This window comes from Equus przewalskii, chromosome 6 (assembly GCF_037783145.1).
Source record: "Equus przewalskii isolate Varuska chromosome 6, EquPr2, whole genome shotgun sequence".
Taxonomy (NCBI): Eukaryota; Metazoa; Chordata; class Mammalia; order Perissodactyla; family Equidae; genus Equus; species Equus przewalskii.
In genome coordinates this window covers 82,597,727-82,618,499 of record NC_091836.1, presented here as the reverse complement: position 1 = coordinate 82,618,499, position 20,773 = coordinate 82,597,727, and the positions used below count along the sequence as shown (strand labels likewise).

The 20,773-nt window shown below is 38.9% G+C and overlaps 1 protein-coding gene across 6 annotated transcripts in view; it reads right to left on the bottom strand.

The window, feature by feature from the left end:
- The window catches only part of FAR1 (fatty acyl-CoA reductase 1), a 76,696-nt gene that overhangs the window by 39,759 nt on the left and 16,164 nt on the right, over window positions 1–20,773 (bottom strand). For 4 of the 6 annotated variants that reach the window (XR_011541627.1, XR_011541628.1, XM_070626404.1 and 1 more), the window contains exon 2: window positions 1,009–1,204. Coding sequence is in view for 4 of the 6 variants with exons in the window: in XM_070626404.1 (XP_070482505.1) it covers window positions 1,009–1,197 (189 nt within the window). In the remaining 2 variants the exon portion in view is untranslated. Of the gene's footprint in view, window positions 1–1,008; window positions 1,205–11,163; window positions 11,238–20,773 lie in introns of all 6 variants that reach the window. The other 2 variants (XM_070626405.1, XM_070626403.1) reach the window with 1 other exon arrangement.

Genomic DNA, 20,773 nt, shown 5'->3' with positions numbered 1-20,773 from the left:
AACATTCATTAACGATATGACCTTGTGAAATGGGAATACCCGTACCTACCTTAAAGAGTTGTTGTGATAATTAAACACATATAAGGTGCTTTGCACACAGTGCCCAGCACAAGGTAAGTACTCAATAAATGTTAATCACTATTAACTACTTTACGGATTTCTACTGAAAGATCCAAACAGACTGGAAAACAAATCATGTCTAACAAATTATTTATTTATTAACTCTAGTGACTTAATCTATAATTAATCATCGTATCTTTTGACACTTTTCAGCAATTCTTTGACTGCTCAGTGACTCAGAGGTTTCTGGGTTTTTTTTTCAAACATCAGTCATAGCTGCTCTAGAGGGTTAAAACGTACCAGATGCCTATCTAGAAACTAAAAAATGACAGAGCTACTATACTAAACATACTATCAATTCATGTCAGACAAATTCATTCATTTTGAGAGAATCCAAAAGCTTATGATTGTAAAATAATTTTAATCCAGCTCATTTCTACTTTTTCTTAGCACTATTTTTCTAAAGGGTCAAAATGTACGACATTTCTTATATTTTATGACCCCTCTGTCATTATGGTCATATTTGTCAAATGGGAATACGTAACTTTGTGACCTCCTAATATAGTTGTGGAGAGCAATCAGTGCTTACAAACTTTTAAGTGTTATCAAAGTATAGTGTCTTAGCATAGTAGGTAGTTAGAAATTACCTCAATTACTATTATTCTGAAGAGTATTTAAAATAGCTAATTACAAATAACCTGACTCAAGTATTCTAAATATTAAAGGCAATTTAGAACTTAATATAGAATTTTGCCTATCATAGAGGAAAGCTTTTTTTTCTCCTACTGATCACAAGTCATATCCAGTTTATTGCCATCCTTTAAGATTTTTTTTACTAATTTTTTTTCAGGATACTGAGGAAATATACCAAGATGTTAATGATTACAATAATTATACACCCAAACACACACTTTTTCTCTCCTCCAAATGATCATTTTCCACACTTACCTTGCCACTAATGATTTCTTCTACTCGCTCTTGGGGCGTCTGTCCAGCTTTCTGTCTGACCAAAACGTACACTGAATTCACCTTAGGACAAGACCTCAGCAGCTTTTCCAAAAGCACCTTCCCCAGGAAGCCAGTGGCTCCAGTGAGGAGGACGTTCTTGCCTTCGTAGTATTCGGGGATTGAAACCATCCTGATCCTAGGGAAACAGAGCAAACAAGCACTAGTTCAAAGACGTACTTTCATCCTTGTATACTAAAAATCTCTTGGTATTCAAATAAGTATTTTAAAGGACAGGCAAAAATCAAAGTTGAATGTTAACAAAAGGGACTTCAACATTGGGTTCACTGTAGAAAGGTAGAAAGAACAACGAATTAAAGCTATGGCTTCTCATACCTGTGTTCTCCCGCTGGATCACCTCTGACAACTCACTCCCCTTCTCTGGGCCTGGGTTTCTTTAGTACAGTTTACACTAAATGACCTCTAAAAATTCCTTCCAGCAATAAGAACCCAAATCTTCATTTAAACCTCTGTTAAACCCTAAACACAAATGAATAGTGTTTCTCTGTCTCCAGAAAGATTTATAACACCAAATAGAGGCCAGCAGCAAGACTAAATTGCCTAGGTTGTATAACATGGCAAGGTGTCATATTCATGTATCATCGCCAGTTGAAACAAGAAGAGGTAACACCAAGTCCTTTCTCCCGCATGTCTGTAGTGACAATATATCCAAAAAGTGCTTAAATTAAATTTCTCTTTTAAAAAAGCCATAATAAGATATATATGGGCTGATTTCTCCTCCTACCCAAATTCCACTGAAAAAGCAGAAAAGATAGTATACTAAGAGAAGGAACAAACAAAAGAACCATGATGAATGGAAAAAAACAAGATACAAAAGGAATCATGCAGTGTCATTATTCAAAGCTCAAACACACTCAAAACAATGCTCTTTAATGTTTGGAAATGTATATACACAATAATATTAATAGATGCATGAGAGGGAGTGCAATACAATCAGAGAATAAGAAGCTTCAATTATATTTATGTTTTATTTAAGCTGGGGAGTAGATACATGTGTCTTATGTCCAAATTTTTCATAATTATAAAAAACATCAACAATTTGAAAATAAGAAATAGACCCACTAACAAGCAAAAATGAAGTAAAGAATTTCTAGAAGAACCAGATGAGACTAAATTGATAGAGAAGCCGTAGCAGAAGAAATAACAACTCAAGCAACAAGTATAGGAAAGGACTATAAGGAGACAAGAGCTGTCCCAACCCCCTAAATAGAAAACACCAAACTCAGGATCAAGAAGCTGCATTAAAGCACAGGGAAATCAAGGTTATTAAAGATTTGCTCACAGAACAACAGAGCTAGTCATGACAAGTCTTACTTCCTGCATAAACTTTGGCTCCCAAGCTGAGTATCTAGATCTGCTGAGAAGAGCATTCAGCATGGGTGCTAGGGACAAAAGAGAAGTAGGGCTGAGACTGAGGTTGTACCAAACATCCACAAATCGAGGTGGAGGAGGTGGGGGAGAGAGGAAACAAAAACAACCCAAAGAAAAACGTTGGGGCCAGCCCGTGGTCAGTGGTTAAGTTTGCGCGTTCCACTTAAGCGGCCCAGGGTTTCACCGGTTTGGATCCTGGGCATGACATGGCACTGCTCATCAAGCCATGCTGAGGCGGCATCCCACATGCCACAACTAGAAGGACTCACAACTAAAAATATACAACTATGTACCAGGGGGCTTTGGGGAGAAAAAGGAAAAGGTTTAATAAGACTATTTCAAGATTTCAATGACCAAAAAGTCTAATTAAAACTATAGAGCATTAAACTTAAAACATTAATAACCTCATAGGGGAGAAATGAAGAATAGTTCTGTATGAATACACCTAACACATCTTGTAGGTATTAATGACAATTACATACCAAATATATGTTAAACACAGTGTCCTTAGAACACAACCCAGAACAAATTATCTAATTCTCTGAGTTTCATTTTCTTCATATGTAAAAGTTTCATCTGCATTTTATTTTATTTTTTTCTGCTTTTTCCTCCCAAATCCCCTCAGTAACAGTTGTATATCTTACTTGTGGGTCCTTCTAGTTGTGACATGTGCGATGCCACCTCAACATGGCCTAACGAGCGGTGCCATGTCTGTGCAGGATCCAAACTGGCGATACCCTGGGCTGCCAAAGCAGAGCGCAGGAACTTAACCACTGGGCTGGGCCCCATCATATGTAAAAATTTACTCAACAAATTAAGCATCTATATATAACGATATACACCTGAAATTCATATAATGTTATAAGGCAATGTTACCTCAATAAAAAATAAAGAAACTAGGGATAATATTAATAAATTAAAAAAAAAAAACCAGCATCAACTAGATACCAGGCACCAAAAAGTTTTCCTTGGGTATATATATGCATTTAAGACAGAAAAAGATACTAAGCAGTTTTCCCTCTAATAATTGAGGATTTTTTCTCTTTTTTTTAATTGAGTTAATGATAGGTTACAATCTTGTGAAATTTCAGTTGTACGTTAACGTTTGTCAGTCATGTTGTAGGTGCACCACTTCACCCTTTGTGCCCACCCCCCACCCCACCTTTCCCCTGGTAGCCACTAATCTGTTCTCTTTGCCCACATTTTTAAATTCCTCATATGAGTGGAGTCATACAGAGATTAGCCTTCTCTAACTGGCTTATTTCACTTAACATAATTCCCTCAAGCTCCATCCATGTTATTGCAAATGGAATGATTTTGTTCTGTTTTGCAGCTGAGTAGTAGTCCACTGTATATATATACCACATCTTCTTTATCCATTTATCTGTTGATGGGCACTTAGCTTGCTTCCATGTCTTGGCTATTGTAAACAGTGCTGCAATGAACATTGGGGTGCATAGGACTTTTGGAATTGCTGACTTGAAGCTCTTTGGATAAATACCCAGCAGTGGAATGGCTGGATCGTATGGTAGTTCTATTTTTAATTTTTTGAGGAATCTCCATACTGTTTTCCATAGTGGCTACACCACTTTGCACTCCCAACAGCAGTGTATCAGGGTTCCTTTTTCTCCACAACCTCTCCAACATTTGTTGCTATTAGTTTTAGATATTTTTGTCATTCTAATGGGTGTAAGGTGATATCTTAGTGTAGTTTTGATTTGCATTTCCCTGATGATCAGCGACGATGAGCATCTTTTGATCTGCCTATTGGCCATCCGTATATCTTCTTTGGAGAAAAATGTCTGTTCATGTCTCCAGCCCATTTTTTGATCAGGTTGTTTGATTTTTTGTTGTTGAGTTGTGAGAGTTCTTTATATATTATGGATATTAAACCTTTGTCAGATATATGACTTGCAAATATGTTTTCCCAGTTAGTGGGTTGTTTTTTTGTTTCAATCCTGTTTTCATTTGCCTTGAAGAAGCTCTTTAGTCTGATGAAGTCCCATTTGTTTCTTCTTTCTATTGTTTCCCTTCTCTGAGAAGACATGGTGTCTGAAAAGATCCTTTTAATACCGATGTCAAAGAGTGTACTGCCTAGGTTTTCTTCTAGAAGCCTTATGGTTTCAGGTCTCACCTTTAGGTCTTTGATCCATTTTGAGTTTATTTTGGTGAATGGTGAGAAAGAATGGTCAATTTTCATTCTTTCACGTATGGCTTTCCAGTTTTCCCAGCACCACTTGTTGAAAAGAGTTCTTTCCTCCTTTGTAGGCCCTCAGCTCCTTTGTCTAAGATTAGCTGTCCATAGATGTGTGGTTTTATTTCCGGGCTTTCAATTCTGTTCCATTATCTGTGCACCTGTTTTTGTACCAGTACCATGCTGTTTTGATTATGGTAGCTTTGTAGTATGTTTTGAAGTCAGGGATTGTGATGCCTCCCATTTTGTTCTTTTTTCTCAGGATTGCTTTAGCAATTCGGGGTCTTTTGTTGCCCCATATAAATTTTAGGATTCTTTGTTCTAATTCTGTAAAGAATGTCATTAGGATTCTGATTGGGATAGCATTGAATCTGTAGATTGCTTTAGGTAGAATGGACATTTTAACAATGTTTATGCTTCCAATCCATGTACATAGAATGTCTTTCCATCTCCTTATGTCGTCATCCAATTCTCTCAAAAAGGCCTTGTAATTTTCATTATATAGGTCCTTCACTTCCCTAGTTAAATTTATCCCGAGGTATTTTATTCTTTTTGTTGCGATTGTGAATGGTATTGTGTTCTTGAGTTCTTTTTCTGTTAGTTCGTTATTAGAATATAGAAATGCTACTGATTTATACAAATTGATTTTATACCCTGCAACTTTGCTGTAGCTGTTGATTACTTCTAAGAGTTTCCCAATGGATTCTTTGGGGTTTTCTATATATAAGATCATGTCGTCTGCAAACAGCAAGAGTTTCACTTCTTCCCTCCCTATTTGGATTCCATTTTCTTGCCTGATTGCTCTGGCCAGGACCTCCAGTACCATGTTGAATAAGAGTGGTGAGAGAGGGCATCCTTGTCTCGGTCCTGTTTTCAGGGAAATGGCGCTCAGTTTTTGCCCATTGAGTATGATTCTGGCTGTGGGTTTGTCATATATGCCCTTTATTATGTTGAGTTAGTTCCCTTCTATGCCCATTTTGTTCAGTTTTAATCATAAATGGCTGTTGGATCTTGTCAAATGCTTTCTCTGCATCTATTGAGATGATCATGTGGTTTTTTCCTCAGTTTGTTGATGTGGTGTATCACGTTGATTGATTTGCGGATGTTGAACCATCCCTGTGTCCCTGGTATGAATTCCACCTGATCATGATGTATGATCCTTTTGATGAATTGGTGAATTCTTGTTGCCAAAATTTTGTTTAGAATTTTTGCATCTATGTTCATCAGCAACATTACCCTGTTGTTCTCTTTTTTCGTGGTGTCCTTGTCAGGCTTTGGTATCAGCATGATGTTGGCCTCATAGAATGTGTTAGAAGTGTTCCATCCTCCCTAATTTTTTGGAATAGCTTGAAAAGGATAGGTATTAAATACTGTCTGAACGTTTGGTAGAATTCCCCAGGGAAGCCATCTGGTCCTGGGGTTTTATTCTTTGGGATGTTTTTGATTGCTGTTTCAATCTCTTTCCTTGTGACTGGTCTGTTCAAATTGTCTGCTTCTTCTTGAGTGAGCTTTGGGAGATTGTAGGAGTCCAAGAATTTATCCATTTCCTCTAGGTTATCCATTCTGTTAGCATAGAGTTTTTCATAGAATTCTCTTATAAACCGTTATATTTCTGCAGAGTCTGTTGTTATTTCTCCTCTTTCATTTCTGATTTTGTTTATTTAGGCTTTCTCTCTTTTTTTCTTTGTAAGTCTGGCTAGGGGTTTGTCAATTTTATTTATCTTCTCAAAGAACCAGCTCTTTGTTTCATTGATCCTTTCTACTGCCTTTTTCATTTCAATAGTATTTATTTCTGCTCTGATTTTTATTATTTCTCTCCTTCTGCTGACTTTGGGCTTTGTTTGTTATTCTTTCTCTAGTTCAGTTAGGTGTAATTTAAGACTGCTTATTTGGGATTTTTCTTGTTTGTTAAGATGTGCCTGTATTGCGATGAATTTTCCTCTTAATACAGCTTTTGCTGTATCCCATATGAGTTGGTATGGCATGTTATCATTTTCATTTGTTTCCAGGTATTTTTTGATTTCTTCTTTAATTTCTTCAATGATTCATTGCTTGTTCAGTAGTGTATTATTTAGTCTCCAAATCTTTGTGCCTTTCTCAGCTTTTCTCTTGTAATTAATTTTTATCCTTACAGCATTATGATCGGAGAAGATGCTTGTTATTATTTCAATTTTTTAAATTTGTAGAGGCTTGCCTTGTTTCCCAACATATGGCCTATCCTTGAGAGTGTTCCATGTGCACTTGAGAAGAATGTGTATTCTGCGGTTTTAGGATGAAGTGATCTATATATGTCTATTAAGTCCAATTGTTTTAGTTTTTCGTTTAGCTCCACTATTTCCTTGTTGATGATCTGTCCATTGATGTGAGTGGGGTGTTGAGGTCCCCTACTATTATTGCGTTGTTTTTAATATCTTCCTTTAAGTCTGTTAATAGTTGCTTTATGAACCTTGGTGCTCCTATGTTGGGTGCATAAATATTTATAAGCATTATTTCTTCTTGATGTAGTGTCCCTTTGATCATTATATATTGTCCCTCTGTGTCTCTCTGTAGCTGTCTTATTTTGAAATCCGCTTTGTCTGATATAAGAATTGCAGCACCTGCTTTTTTTTGCTTCCTATTAGCTTGAAGTATTGTTCTCCACCCCTTCACTCTGAGCCTGTGTTTGTCCTTGGAGCTGAGGTGTGTTTCCTGGAGGCAACAAATTGTTGGATCTTGTTCTTTAATCCATTTTGCCACTCTGTGTCTTTTTATTGGAGAGTTCAATCCGTTTACATTGAGAGTGATTATTGATGCATGTGGACTTAATGCTGTCAATCTGTCACTCGTTATCTGAATTTCCTGCGTTTCTCTTCCTGCGTGCTTTAGCCTACCCATTTAATACTGCAATTTCTTATGCTGGGTTTCTTGGATTTTTCCTTATTTATGTTTTATGGCTCTGTTCTGTTTTTTAGTTTAGTGGCTACCCTGAAGTTTGTATTTAGAATCTCGTGTATAATATAGTCTATTCTCTGGTGGTCTCTTAACTTACTTGGCCTAGACTGATTTAGTCCCCTTGCTCTTCCCCTCCTAAATTATTTTTTTCATTTCTTATTCCAACTCATGTTATGAGTTTGTAGTTAGAGTGATAAGATTGTCTTTGCTTTGGTCGTTTCCTTACCTTTATCCTAATGCTATAGTTGAATATTTGCTATCCTATTGTGGTTCTATTTATCTGTCTCCCTACTCTGTGGTTTGTGACCCCTGTCTCCCTTTTTTCTTTTTTCAGGTATGAGAGCCTTCTTGAGGATTTCTTGTAGTGGAGGACTTTTGGTTACAAATTCCCTTAACTTTTGTTTGTCTGGAAAAGATTTAATTTCTCCCTCATATCTGAAGGATATTCTTGCTGGATAGAGTATTCTGAGCTGAAGATTTTTATCTTTTAAAGTTTTGAATATGTCACTCCATTCTCTCCTAGCTTGTAAGGTTTCTGTAGAGAAATCCGCTGAAAGTCTGATAGGAGTTCCTTTGCAGGTTATTTTCTTCTGTCTTGCTGCCCTGAGTATTCTTTCTTTGTCTTTCATTTCTGCCATCTGTACTACTATATGTCTTGCAGTAGGTCTTTTTGCATTGACAAATCTAGTAGATCTGAAAGCTTCCTCTACACACATTTCTCCCTCAATCCCTAGATTTGGGAAGTTCTCTTCTATAACTTCATTAAGCACACTTTCTGCTCCATTTTCCTTTTCCACGTTCTCCAGAATTCCTCTGATCCTTAAATTCTTTCTCCTCAGTGAATCTGCTATCTCTCTGAGATTCTACTCATTTTTTTTAACTCTTAGTTCTCTTTCTTCCTCTGCCTGGAGCCATTCAGCCTGTCTATCTTCAATTTATCCTAATTTGCTCCTCTGTGGTGTCTACATGGGCATTCAGGGAATCCATATTCTGTTTTATCTGATCCATTGCATTTTTCATATCTAGTAATTCTGTTTGATTCTTCTTTATAATTTCAATCTCTTTTGTGAACTAAGTCCAGAACTCGTTGGCTTGTTTCTCTGTCTTTCTCTCTACCTTCACTGAGTTTTTTGATTATAGCTACTCTGAACTCATTTTCACTTAGTTTACCTATTTCCAAGTCCTCAGGACTGAATTCTGTGTTTTTATTGTTTTCCTTCTGGTCTGGGGCTTTTATAAATTGCCGGGTGGTAGAGGAGCAGTTTTTCGCATGGTAGTAGAATTCGGTTGCAGTTACAGCCTGTCGCCACGAGATGGGGGTTGAGAGCCGCACGTTCTGAGCTCTCCGCCTTTGGGCAAGACGGTGGCACCCAGTGCGGTTTGCCAGGGGGAGGGGCTATTTTTCTCACACAACGATCTGAATTCGGATCTGTTCTGTTCTCTGGTCTCCTGAGGCCCCGGGTTTATGGGGTCCCCGCGCATAGAAGCTTTCCCCTGCCAGCAGGTTTCCACTGTACCGGCGGCAGGAGTCCTGGACGATCCCCTGGTCGTGCGGCCCCTCCCCCGCTCCTTCTCGTACCCGCGGCAGCGATCCCAGACTCTAGGGGAGGGAGCAAAGTCCTCTCCTACCCTGTTCCACCTCCTCCGAGGCTGGCAGCAGGGTCTCCATCCTCCATCTTTTTGATACTGTAGGTCTCTGACGTCCTGGCATTAGGTTTATTAGCTGAAATTCAGGTTTTTTTCCAGTCCTTTGTTGTAATTTGGAGGGGAGAGAGTCCCAGGTCAGCTCACCCTGCCATTTTGCTCTGCCCTCTTTGGATCTTTCCAATAATGGAGGATTTATATCTTGAATATGTGATTGGCTCAACCCTAAAAAAGCACAACTACATACTTTCTTCCCTCATCTACCAGGACATCTTCCCTATAAAGCCTTAATAACAAATCTGTTAACACCACATAGCAGAAAATTTTTACCTAACCTAATTCTCTCTCCTCAAGCTTAACTATATACAGATTGTTTAGGAAGTTGCAGAAAAACTGCTTCTTATCAGTTTCAGTAAGTAGCTCAAAGCTATTAATATGTGGTTTTATCCTACTACAATGACTTACATGGTCTTCTTCATGAAGAAAGTACAGAATTCCTACAATTTCCCCACCTTATCACAATGCCACCAAAAACTTTACAAGCACTAAGTACTTTTAAACTCTATCTCTAGGTATTCTTGATTCCCCCATCCACCAATACACTCCACCCTACTAACTTAGTGGCAAAGCCAGTACAAATGAGAATTCTTTTAAAGGAAGTTCAGACTTGTCACATCTTCCACACAGTCGTGCCAGTGTGCCCAGAAGATAGCGGAAAAGCAGAAACCAGGAAAGAGATGCTGCCAATCCTTCCAGGGCATGTTGTTTAGATTTCTACTGTGTGATTCTCCTACACAGCAAGATATCTAAAGCTCCCATTGCCTGCTGAAAAGTCACTGCAGCACTGCAGTACTGAGCACAGCGGGAGCACTGCCACTCCCCTGGGCTGGCGGGGAGGGGCCAGGACACGTCATTCCTATTTATTTTCACCGTTCTTGAGCAGCCTCAGGAAATACCACCTACCAGTGGCAACTGGGTATTTTCCTCAAAAAATACCTTATCCTAAGATATACAGATGGCCAATAGACACATGAAAAGATGCTCATCATCACTAATCATCAGGGAAATGCAAATCAAAACTACACTAAGATATCACCTTACACCTGTTAGAATGGCAAAAATATTCAAAACCAAGAGTGACAAATGTTGGAGAGGCTGTGGAGAAAAGGGAACCCTCATACACTGTTGGTGGGAATGCAAACTGGTGCAACCACTATGGAAAACAGTATGGAGATTCCTCAAAAAGTTAAGAATAGAAGTACCTTATGACCCAGCCATCCCACTACTGGGTATCTATCCTAAGAACCTGAAATCAGCAATTCCAAAAGGCCCATGCACCCCTATGTTCATCGCAGCATTATTCACAATAGCCAAGTCATGGAACCAACCTAAGTGCCCAGCAACTGATGATTGGATAAAGAAGATATGGTATATATATACAATGGAATACTACTCAGCCATAAAAAAGGACAAAGTCATCCCATTCACAACATGGATAGACCTTGAGAGTACTATGTTGAGTGAAATAAGCCAGACAGAGAAAGACGAACTATGTATGACTCCACTCATAGGTGGTAGTTAACATATGGACAAAGAGAACTGATCTGTGGTTCCCAGGGCAAAGGGGGGTGGGGGAAGGGCACTAGGGGTGAAGTGGTGTACCTACAACATGACTAATAAAGACATACAACTGTAATTTCACAAGGATGTTAACTTTCATAACCTTAATAAAAAAAAAAATACCTTATCCTAAGGTTCAAAAGTTAAAGAGGCAGAAATCTTTCGGAAGACCAGCAAAATGCTGGGTACCAGATACGACAATTATTCTCAAGCCTTTCTTGCTAGAGTGGGTTTTCCCAGTGGGTTTTAATTATACATTTATATTTACATTAAGAGAAATATTACAAAGCTACTTAAATTAAAATACATTCACTTACTAGGATTTCAAGTCCAGACTCTGCCACTTTGAAGCCAGGAGATCCTAAGATCTACTCTGAAGCTGTTTCCTTATCTGTAAAAGGAGAACATGAGGGTCTCATGGGCAGAAAGAGCCTGAAATGGTCGCAAATGGAGGAACCACAGAGAGCTTCTAAGACAGCACTCACGCAATCAATAGCAACTGTACCCTTGTGACATAGTCGTACTCTCGTAACAAAGGTTCTAATATTAAGAGAAGGATAATCTTGTTGTCTCATTAGTTTTAGAAACTTAGTTAAGATAAATGATTACAGGCAAGATCCTCTCTCATTTTCTACTTTTTTTTAAGAGTTCTTTAAATAGACAAAGCAATTAAAGTGAGAGACTGGGATATTATAATAACCAGAAAACCACAAAAATCTACCAAAAGACAAAAAAAAAAAGGCAGCTCTTCAGTGCCAAGAAATGGGAATTCCTTTGCCTGTATTAGAGCCAAAAACAACTCAATTAATTAAAATTTTTAATGTACTGTCAACTAATTGTGTCAGACACTTGCTAAGCAGAAAGACAAATGTGAACAAGCATAGGGCAAGTAGGGTATGGTGGGAAGAAGGAATGAGAGGCAATTCCATGGTCTTGAAGCCCAGTGTTACAAAAGACTCACCAATAATGAGAAAAATAAACAGTAAAGGGAAAATTTATTAAGCACAGAAAACTATCTCTGATGATTTCAGGTACAGTTTCCCACAGGGCTCCTTAATAATTTTTCTTGCCCAAGATCACTCAGCACACATATATGGGCAGAGCCAAGTTTGAACCAATATCTTCACACTAAATCCCACATTTACAGAGGACGTAAAAAGTTCCTACTGGGACCGGCCCGTGGCTAAGCGGTTAAGTTAGCAGCTCCGCTTCCGTGGGGTTCACTGGTTCGGATCCTGAGCATGGACCCACACACCGCTCATCAAGCCATGATGTGGTGGCATCCCACATAGAAGAACTAGAAGGACCTATAACTAGAATATACAACGATGTACTGGGGCTTTGGGGAGAAAAAAAAAAAAAGGGAGGAAGATTGGCAACAGATGTTAGCTTAGCAATCTTCCTCACCAAAAAGCATACCTTTAAAAAAAGAATTTCTGCTGGTCCTACAGTAAGGTAAAGGCACCAATTCATGGATAAGGACTGAGTGCATAGCACTGGAAAAAAGTTCAGAGAAAGTGAGGAGGTTGGAACAGATGATCTGGAGGGCCCTTGCCACTTCTACAGCAGTACGATTTACCAAGAGGAAATGAACAGCACTCTTCACTACAGGGCCTTCTTGGCATATCCGAAACAGACAAGAATGTCCTCCATAGAAAATTTTAACACACAAAATAAGGCAAATTCTAGCTCCAGAAACCTTAAAATTCCACATCATTCCATAACAAAAGTTGTTGGGCCAAACCAGCAAAGCTTTATGGAAATGTGACTATTAATTGGCTCACGCAGACTCTTCAACAATTAAAATTCAAAGGCAATTAGACTTTACCAGCATTTCCCTGAGGGCCAGTTCCAGAGGCAGCCAACAAAGGGAAAGAATGTAAGAGGTTTACTGTCAAACTCAGAATGGGACTCCCAAAACCATCAAGGTGGACTTAATTATTGCCATGATCAGTTTGAATAAAAAGACATCATTCTCAGGTTAAGAAATAAGCATTTATCAAAGGTTAGTGGATTTATTTCCAACTCTCCTCTATCCCACCCACTGACAGACTTTACCTAGGTAGAATCATTATTGGAATACTGGGAACAAAACACCTAGGGCAGCAGAGATAGTAAGATAAGGTAGAAGAAAAGAAGTTCTGGGGTCTTGATTAAGATTAATAACAAAATTCAAACACGTTTCTGCAAATATCTACACCAAAATAATCCTACGGATCATTGAACTTTGAAAATATGTATTGGACTTAACTGCCTTTGAAAACCGTAAGTTTTGTGTGAGGGAGCACGGGGATCAGAAAGTGCATCCCCAAAATATGTCACTCTGGCAAATGGATTACTTTGAGCTGAAGGCAACTGAGATTCAACAGATGCAGAAAGAAGTCTTCTTGGAGCTTCCATTATCTGATTCAAAGCAGAAACTTCTGAAAAATGAGGACCACCATAATGAGGACCCCCTGGGGGAATTTTACGGCCATGAAGAAGATGGAAAGTTGGCACCAAGATGAGTCTGCACAAACAAACCTTACTAAAATAATCTTTATCTACTACTAGTTTTCCCGTATATTTATCTTCCCACAATTTACTGCCCCTAGAAGCCCAAACCCATTTTCCTTTGTCTTGTCATTTCTCCATAATTTGTCACCCTTTTGTTAATATGGTATATAACCTTTCAAGTCTAACCACATTTTGGGGTTTTCATTTCTTTTCTGTGAAGCCCCCATGGATATTAGAAAAAATATATATATATATATATGTATATATAGACAGACATGTGTTTTCTCCTGTTAACCTGTTTTTGTCAGTTTAATTAGCAGGCACCAGCCACTGAACCTAAGAGGGTAGAAGAAAAGTCTTTCCTCCCCTACATGAGTTATTAGGAAACTAAATCTCTAGTGAAGCCATTTTCAGTACTGTATGAAACCAGGCCCTACTATAAACTGCTTCCTGCTAAATAAGGTTGTCCCTTTGTGGAAACAAGCCTTTCAGATAACTGGATGTCAGAATGTAGTGGGAACCCTTGGGCTCTGAGTCTAGCAGGGCTGGGCTGGAATCCAGGCTCATCCATTTATCTTGGGGGTGAGCTTACTTACCTGTTTGGTTCTGTAGATTCCTCATCTCTAAAATACAGACAGCATACCCACCCCCTCCCTTCACATCACAGCATTTGTGTGAGGATTAAATGTAATACACAAAAGGCTGGGCACACAATTACATTTCCTTATTCACCTTCCCCTAACATCTTTGGCAGTAATTCTTGGTACTATCCCTTGGTGGTCAGTCCAATCTGTAAAATTTCCGTTTAAAAAATTTTAATGGTCCTGTGGCCGGCCCTGTGGCCGAGTGGTTGTGTTCGCACACTCTGCTTCGGCAGCCCAGGGTTTCGCCAGTTCAAATCCTGGGTGCGGACATGGCACCACTCGTCAGGCCATGCTGAGGTGGTGTCCCACATGCCACAACTAGAAGGACCCACAACTAAAAATACACAACCATGTCCTGGGGAGCTTTGGGAGAAAAAGGAAAAATAAAATTAAAAAAAAAAATCTAATGGTCCTTTTCTATGGAAAGAATCTTTTAGACAAGGAGGAAAATTTTATTACCAAAGCAAAACTTATAGCTATTTTCTCTCTGCACTATACACGGCTATATTCACATGTACATAAACTCATTTTTTAATTTTGGGAAAGAAATTAATGATCTGAGCAGAAGCAGGCTTAAACCAAACCTTTGAGGGCTTGACAAAACAACTGACAAGCCATACCTCCTTACTGGCTGAAAGAAGGATTAACAAGCCTTCAAATGCTTCCTAAGGTAGGAAATCGGGCTACAGTCTCAGGGCAGCTTTATTAGGAGCTATACCCAGGTAACGTCTCCACCCTGCGGCTTCTCCGACTTGTAGATGATGGTGTAGAACTGGTGCCCTCCTAACACTACCAGCGCAGCAGAAATAGGTACAATCACTTTGGGAAACTATTTGGCAATATTTACTAAAGAACACCAAAAGACTTGAAAAACAAGAAGATTCAAATAAGTATTATTTGCAACATCCTAAGCAGAAAAAATTCAAATACCCATCAACAGTAAAACAGATAAATAATGGCATATTCCAACATACAAATTCTATACAGCAATGAAACTGGAAGAGTTCTCAAATCTTAGCCAAAGAACCTAGATGCAATAAGAATACATCTACTGTGATTCCATTTGTATAAAATTCAAACAAAAGCCAACTCATCTAGGCATGTGAAGTCCAGACAGTGGTTACCTCTGGGGAGGAAGGAAGGGGCATAAGCGAGTCTTCTGGGGCTCTAATATTTTCTATTTTTTGATCTAAGCCCACCGAGCCTTAAACTCTGACTTGAACACTATTTCTCTTGGCTGAACTCATCACAGTCGGCCTAGCTTTCACCAATTCCCTCTCCCCAGACCCTGTCCTAAACATAAAACCTCTACTTGGAAATTTTATTTCAATCCTAATAAATTCTGGACCCTGGGGAACCCTACGGAAATGAAACATTCCAGTGCTAAATAAAGCCATATCCAAAGACCCCTGCTCCAGTTCCTCCAGGCACAAAACCCCACATCTCAAATCTTTTTACTTGTCCAATTTAGAGCCAAGTTCATGAGACCCCAACCCCCTCAGAAATGGTCATCTGGATACCTCTCCGGGAGGTTACAGCCTTTCAGGCCAGATGAATCCCTCTACTAGTGCTCCCATAACTTTAATTTGCACACAAGTGACCCAGAGACAGTGCTAAAACAGATTCTGATTCAATAAGTCTGGCATGGGTCTGAGATTCTTCATTTCTAAAAGCTCCTAAGTGATGCTGGGAACCACACTCTGAATAGTAAGACTCTACTACAGACACTCCCACTGCTAGCTCACCACTGAGACTGTGTGTTCCCGATAGTGCCAAGACTATTTAATAATCTGTTTTACTTAAGACAAATGAAAAGGAACAAAGAAAATACCAAGAATATTTCCCCACATTCAAGCGCACACAGACACACACACACACATATCTTTATGCTACATACCCATGATCTCTAATATAAAATGCAATGCTTCCAAATGCTACAATTAGCCAGAATGGAAGTATATCATATCAAAGAGAAAGGGCCTATTCCTGTCAACAAAGAAAGAGCATTTGCAATCTAATAAAAATCAAAAGACCATTGCAAGACCCAGACAGAAAGCAGCTTCCAGTGTCGGTGCCAGCAGAAAATACTAAGTGTTAGTCATCCACAATAAATTAAAAATACAATAAAGGAAAATTAAACTAAAAAACAAAAAGACCAACAATTAATTAGATGGGCCAAAGATATAAATGGAAAGTAAACAGAAAAAAAAATACAAACGGCTCTTAACCATCCGTAACGATACTCAACCTTACTCATTCAGAAAACTGCAAATTAAAGCTACAAGATTCATTTTTTCACTTATGAGACTTACAAAGACCACCAAAAACTTATAATTGAAATACACACAAAGAACAGAGACGCTTATATTGCTGGTCGGGCTATAAACTAGTACAACCTCTATGGGGACGGAGGAGAATATCTATCAAATTTTAAATGCCCGTTACCTTTGACCCTGCAATTCTATTTCTAATAATTTATCCTGCAGCTACTCTTGCATGTGTGTGAAATGATGTATTCACTGCAACACTGATATCAAAAGACCGAAAACCTAAATATCCACCAATAGCACACTGAGCAGACAAACTGGTATATTCCTATAATGGTATACTTTGCAACTAAAAAAAGAACGAGTGGTTCAACATACACTGACACGAAATAGCATTCCTGATACTTTCTGAAGGCCAAGATGTAATATACTGGATGATATACCACCTTTTAGGGAAAAGGAATGAAAAAAGTATGCATATGCTTATAAGTATATAGATTATTTCTGACAAAAAAGCCAAAAAATTGGTAATGATGGTTGCCTCTGGGAGAACTGAATAACTGGGCAAGAAAGATGAGGGGTATTTACTTTTCACTACATATCCTTTTGTACATTTTTAAATTATGTACTATGTGCATGTATTATATATTTTTAAAAACCACTCTTGTAAAATAGAAAAAAATCAGAAAGCACCAAAATAAATATTTGAAAGCACAAATTTTCCCCTCAATTAGCCAGTCTCCAATACCTTTTGTCTTCCGACAATTTATAAATTCATTTTCATGTTATTAGGAAAAGTTTGACAAATCTTTCTTAAAGAGATAATAAAAGACTACCATATTGTTAAGAAAAAAGGGCATTTTCTTTCTTCAGCTAACCTTTATTACTTAAATTTTCATTCCATTTCTTTATTGGATGGAAAATCTATTAGATTAAAAATGAGATGATTACTTAACTATGAAACTCTTGATGAACAGGACTCTAACAGGCTGGATTTCCTGATGGAACGTGAGAAATTCGTCCCCCTCAGGCTAATGTTGGTCTTGAGATCAGATGGCTCTCTCCTCCATCTCCTGGGAGATCCTCTATGTTCACCAAGCAGTCAAGTACACAATACTAACAAATACAGTTCTGCAGTGAAGTCTAGACTCGCTCTACCTGTGTGGCTTTTTTTTTAATGATTGGCACCTGTGCTAACATCTGTTGCCAATCTCCTTTTTTTCTTTCTTCTCCCAAAAGCCCCCAAGTACATAGTTGTATATTCTAGTTGTGAGTGCCTCTGGTTGTGCTATGTGGGATGCCACCTCGGCATGGCCTGATCAGTGGTGCCATGTCCCCGCCCAGGATCCAAACAAGCGACCCTGGGGCGCCGAAGCGGAGTGCACAAACTTAACCACTTGGCCACAGGGCGGGCCCCTACCTGTATGTTTCTTTCTGCATCAGTATGTATTGAACACACACAGTAAAAACTGACAATATTTGTAAGGACTCTTAGTTCCATGTTTTAGCTGCTACAAATTTATTTAGGGAAACTAAGCACTGAATATGAAAGTCTCAAGTTAATGTCTAACATTCAATCCAGCTTCCTATAAATTTCCACTGCCTGCAGCTAACCCTTAAAGTAGGGACCATTTAATTGTGTTCCTATTAAAAACTGGCTCCTGTGTGCCTTCAGCATATAAACAAATTCAAAGTCAAAACTTACCAACCGAGACAGTGAGAAGAGCAAATGGACAAAGAATAAGATATTTCATCTATCTTTCCATTGGGAGTCAGTGACTGACTCCCAATCAGGGGCAACTGTGTGGAACACAGCCACATCCAATGCTGTTTGGTCTCAGTCCTACTACGCCCCTGAGCTGGAGCACCACTTGGCAGGAACACTGAAGGAAATTCAACCAGCAGACAGAAAGTGGAGCTAACTAGTCTTTCAATCTCCCCTAGATTCCATTACTGAAAAAGTAAGAAAAAAAAAGAACTTCATATATTCTTAAAAGGGGGGAATTAATTCCAAAATATTCTAAACCAAGAGTTGGCAGAGGTTTCCGTAAAGGGTCAGGAAGTAAACGTTTTCAGCTTTGTGGGCCATACAATCTTAGTAGCAACTACTCAATTCTGCCATTTTGGGCACAAAATCAGCCACGGACAATAAGTAAACAAATGGGCATGACTGTGTTCCAATAAAACTTTATTCACAAAAACAGGAAAACAGGTTTTGCAGGCCACAGTTTGCCAACTCCTGTTCTAAATGATGATTTCCAATATTACACATTCAGAAAAATGAACTACAAATGCGAAAGGCATTAACAGGAAACCAGTATGGTCTAAAAGTTCATTGCCTATGACTTCGCTACCACTAGAGATACTATCCATACCACCATAATATGGACAGTAAATACCTGTTTGATATAATATCTTCAAAATCAAACTAACAAATTAACACCAAGCTTCAGAAATATAAATATGCCAAAGGCTAAATGCAAAACGAAGACATGATCTACAGGCTTTTTCAAGGTGTGTAAAAAAATCTGTATTTTTAAAACGAAAGCCCATTAAGATGTTCAGGAGTGAGGCTTGGACAATATTATTTCAGAGAAAAGACTACAATGGAAGAAAAGCACAGAATATAATCTTGTCACAGACTCAGAAACCCTAGAACACTACTCTGTTCAAAAAAAATCTTGATATCGGGGCTAGCTCCATAGCCGAGTGGTTAAGTTTGCGCACTCCGCTGCGGCGGCCCAGGGTTCGGATCCTGGGGGCGGACATGGCACCGCTCATCAGGCCACATTGAGGCAGCATCCCACATTCTACAACTAGAAGGACCTGCAACTGAGATATACAACCATGTACTGGGGGTTTGGGAAGATAAAGCAGAAAAAAAAAAGATTGGCAACAGTTAGCAGCTCAGGTGCCAATCTTTAAAAAAAAAAAAAAATCTTGATATAATAATAAAAAAAAAATAACAGGATTTAAAGAGGTGAAGAGTTAACCCAATGCTGTGGCAAAACAGAAAGGGCTGTTTATTTACTGTGTACAGGTCTAAAAGAACCTAGATTATTCTTCTCTACAGAAAAGCATGACATTATTTACAATTTTACTTAGCCAAAGTTATATGTGGGGGATAGGGGTGGGAAAAGAGTCTAACGACATGGTAAATATCACATAAATATGAAGATTTCCCAGAAAGCTGCATTGAGCTACAATGACCACAAGGGAATCCTACACATGCACATACATCCACTTCCTCCTTTTTTCCCTTTTATTTTTTCACTAAAAGGGAAATGGAGATTAGGTATTTCTAATCCATGGGAATTAATAACAATCTAATCCAAAAGTTCATGAACAGGTTTCGGGGTGGGGGTAGGGGGTACAAGAACATAGTTTCACATAAAATATTGCTGTGAATGTGTCTGTATATATATGTGTGCAAGTGTGCACTCCCATGCATACATTTGTACATTTTTCTAGGGGAAGAATACACTCCTTTTATCAGATTCTCAAAGGGGGTCAATGAGCCTAAACAGTTAAAAACTACTATCAAATTTTATGTACATTACGTGTGTATGCTGGAGGGAAGGGGGACTTAACATGCAGAGAACAGAACTTCATGGGCACTGGGGGCCAGCCCAGTGGCACAGTGGTCAAGTTCAAGTGCTCTGCTTCGGCAGCCCAGGGTTCACCGGTTCAGATCCTGAGCACAGACCTACACGCTACTTATCAAGCCATGCTGTGGCAGGCATCCCATGTATAAAATAGAGGAAGACTGGCACAGATGTTAGCTCAGGGCCAATCTTCCTCAGCAAAAAAGAGGAGGATTGGAGGCAGAGGTTAGCTCAGGGCTGATCTTCCTCAAAAAAAAAGAAAAAAGAATTTCATGGGTACTGATTAAAAACCCCATTCAGATTTAAAGTGAAGTAAAAATATGCAAATGGTTAAAACATAATTATACCACTCTCCCTTGAGGCCTGTTACGGATTGAACTGTGTTCCCCCTAAAAAGATATGCTGAAATCCTAACTTCCAGAACCTCAGAGTTGGAACTTATTTGGAAATAAGGTCATTGAAGATGTAATTAGTTAAGGTAATTGATGTCACACTGTAACAGAGTGGGTCTCTAATCCAATTATCACTGGTGTCCTTATAAGAAGAGGCCCATGTGAAGACACAGAGACACACAGGGAGAACTCCATGTGACAACAAAAGCAGAGACTGGAGTTGGAGTTACACAGCTACAAGCCAAGGAATGCCAAAATTACCAACAAAAAAGCTAGGGAGAGGGACCAGCCCCATGGCAGAATGGTTAAGTTCAAAGTGCTCCATTTCAGCAGCCAGGGTTCGTGGGTTCAGATCTTGGGCGTGGACCTACACCACTTGTCACCATGCTGTGGCAGTGACCCACATATAAAAAGTGGATGCAGGAAGACTAGCACAGATGTTAGCTCAGGGCTAATCTTCCTCAAGCAAAAAAAAAAAAAAAAAGACAAGCAACAGATGTGAGGGGCTAATCTTCCTTAGGAA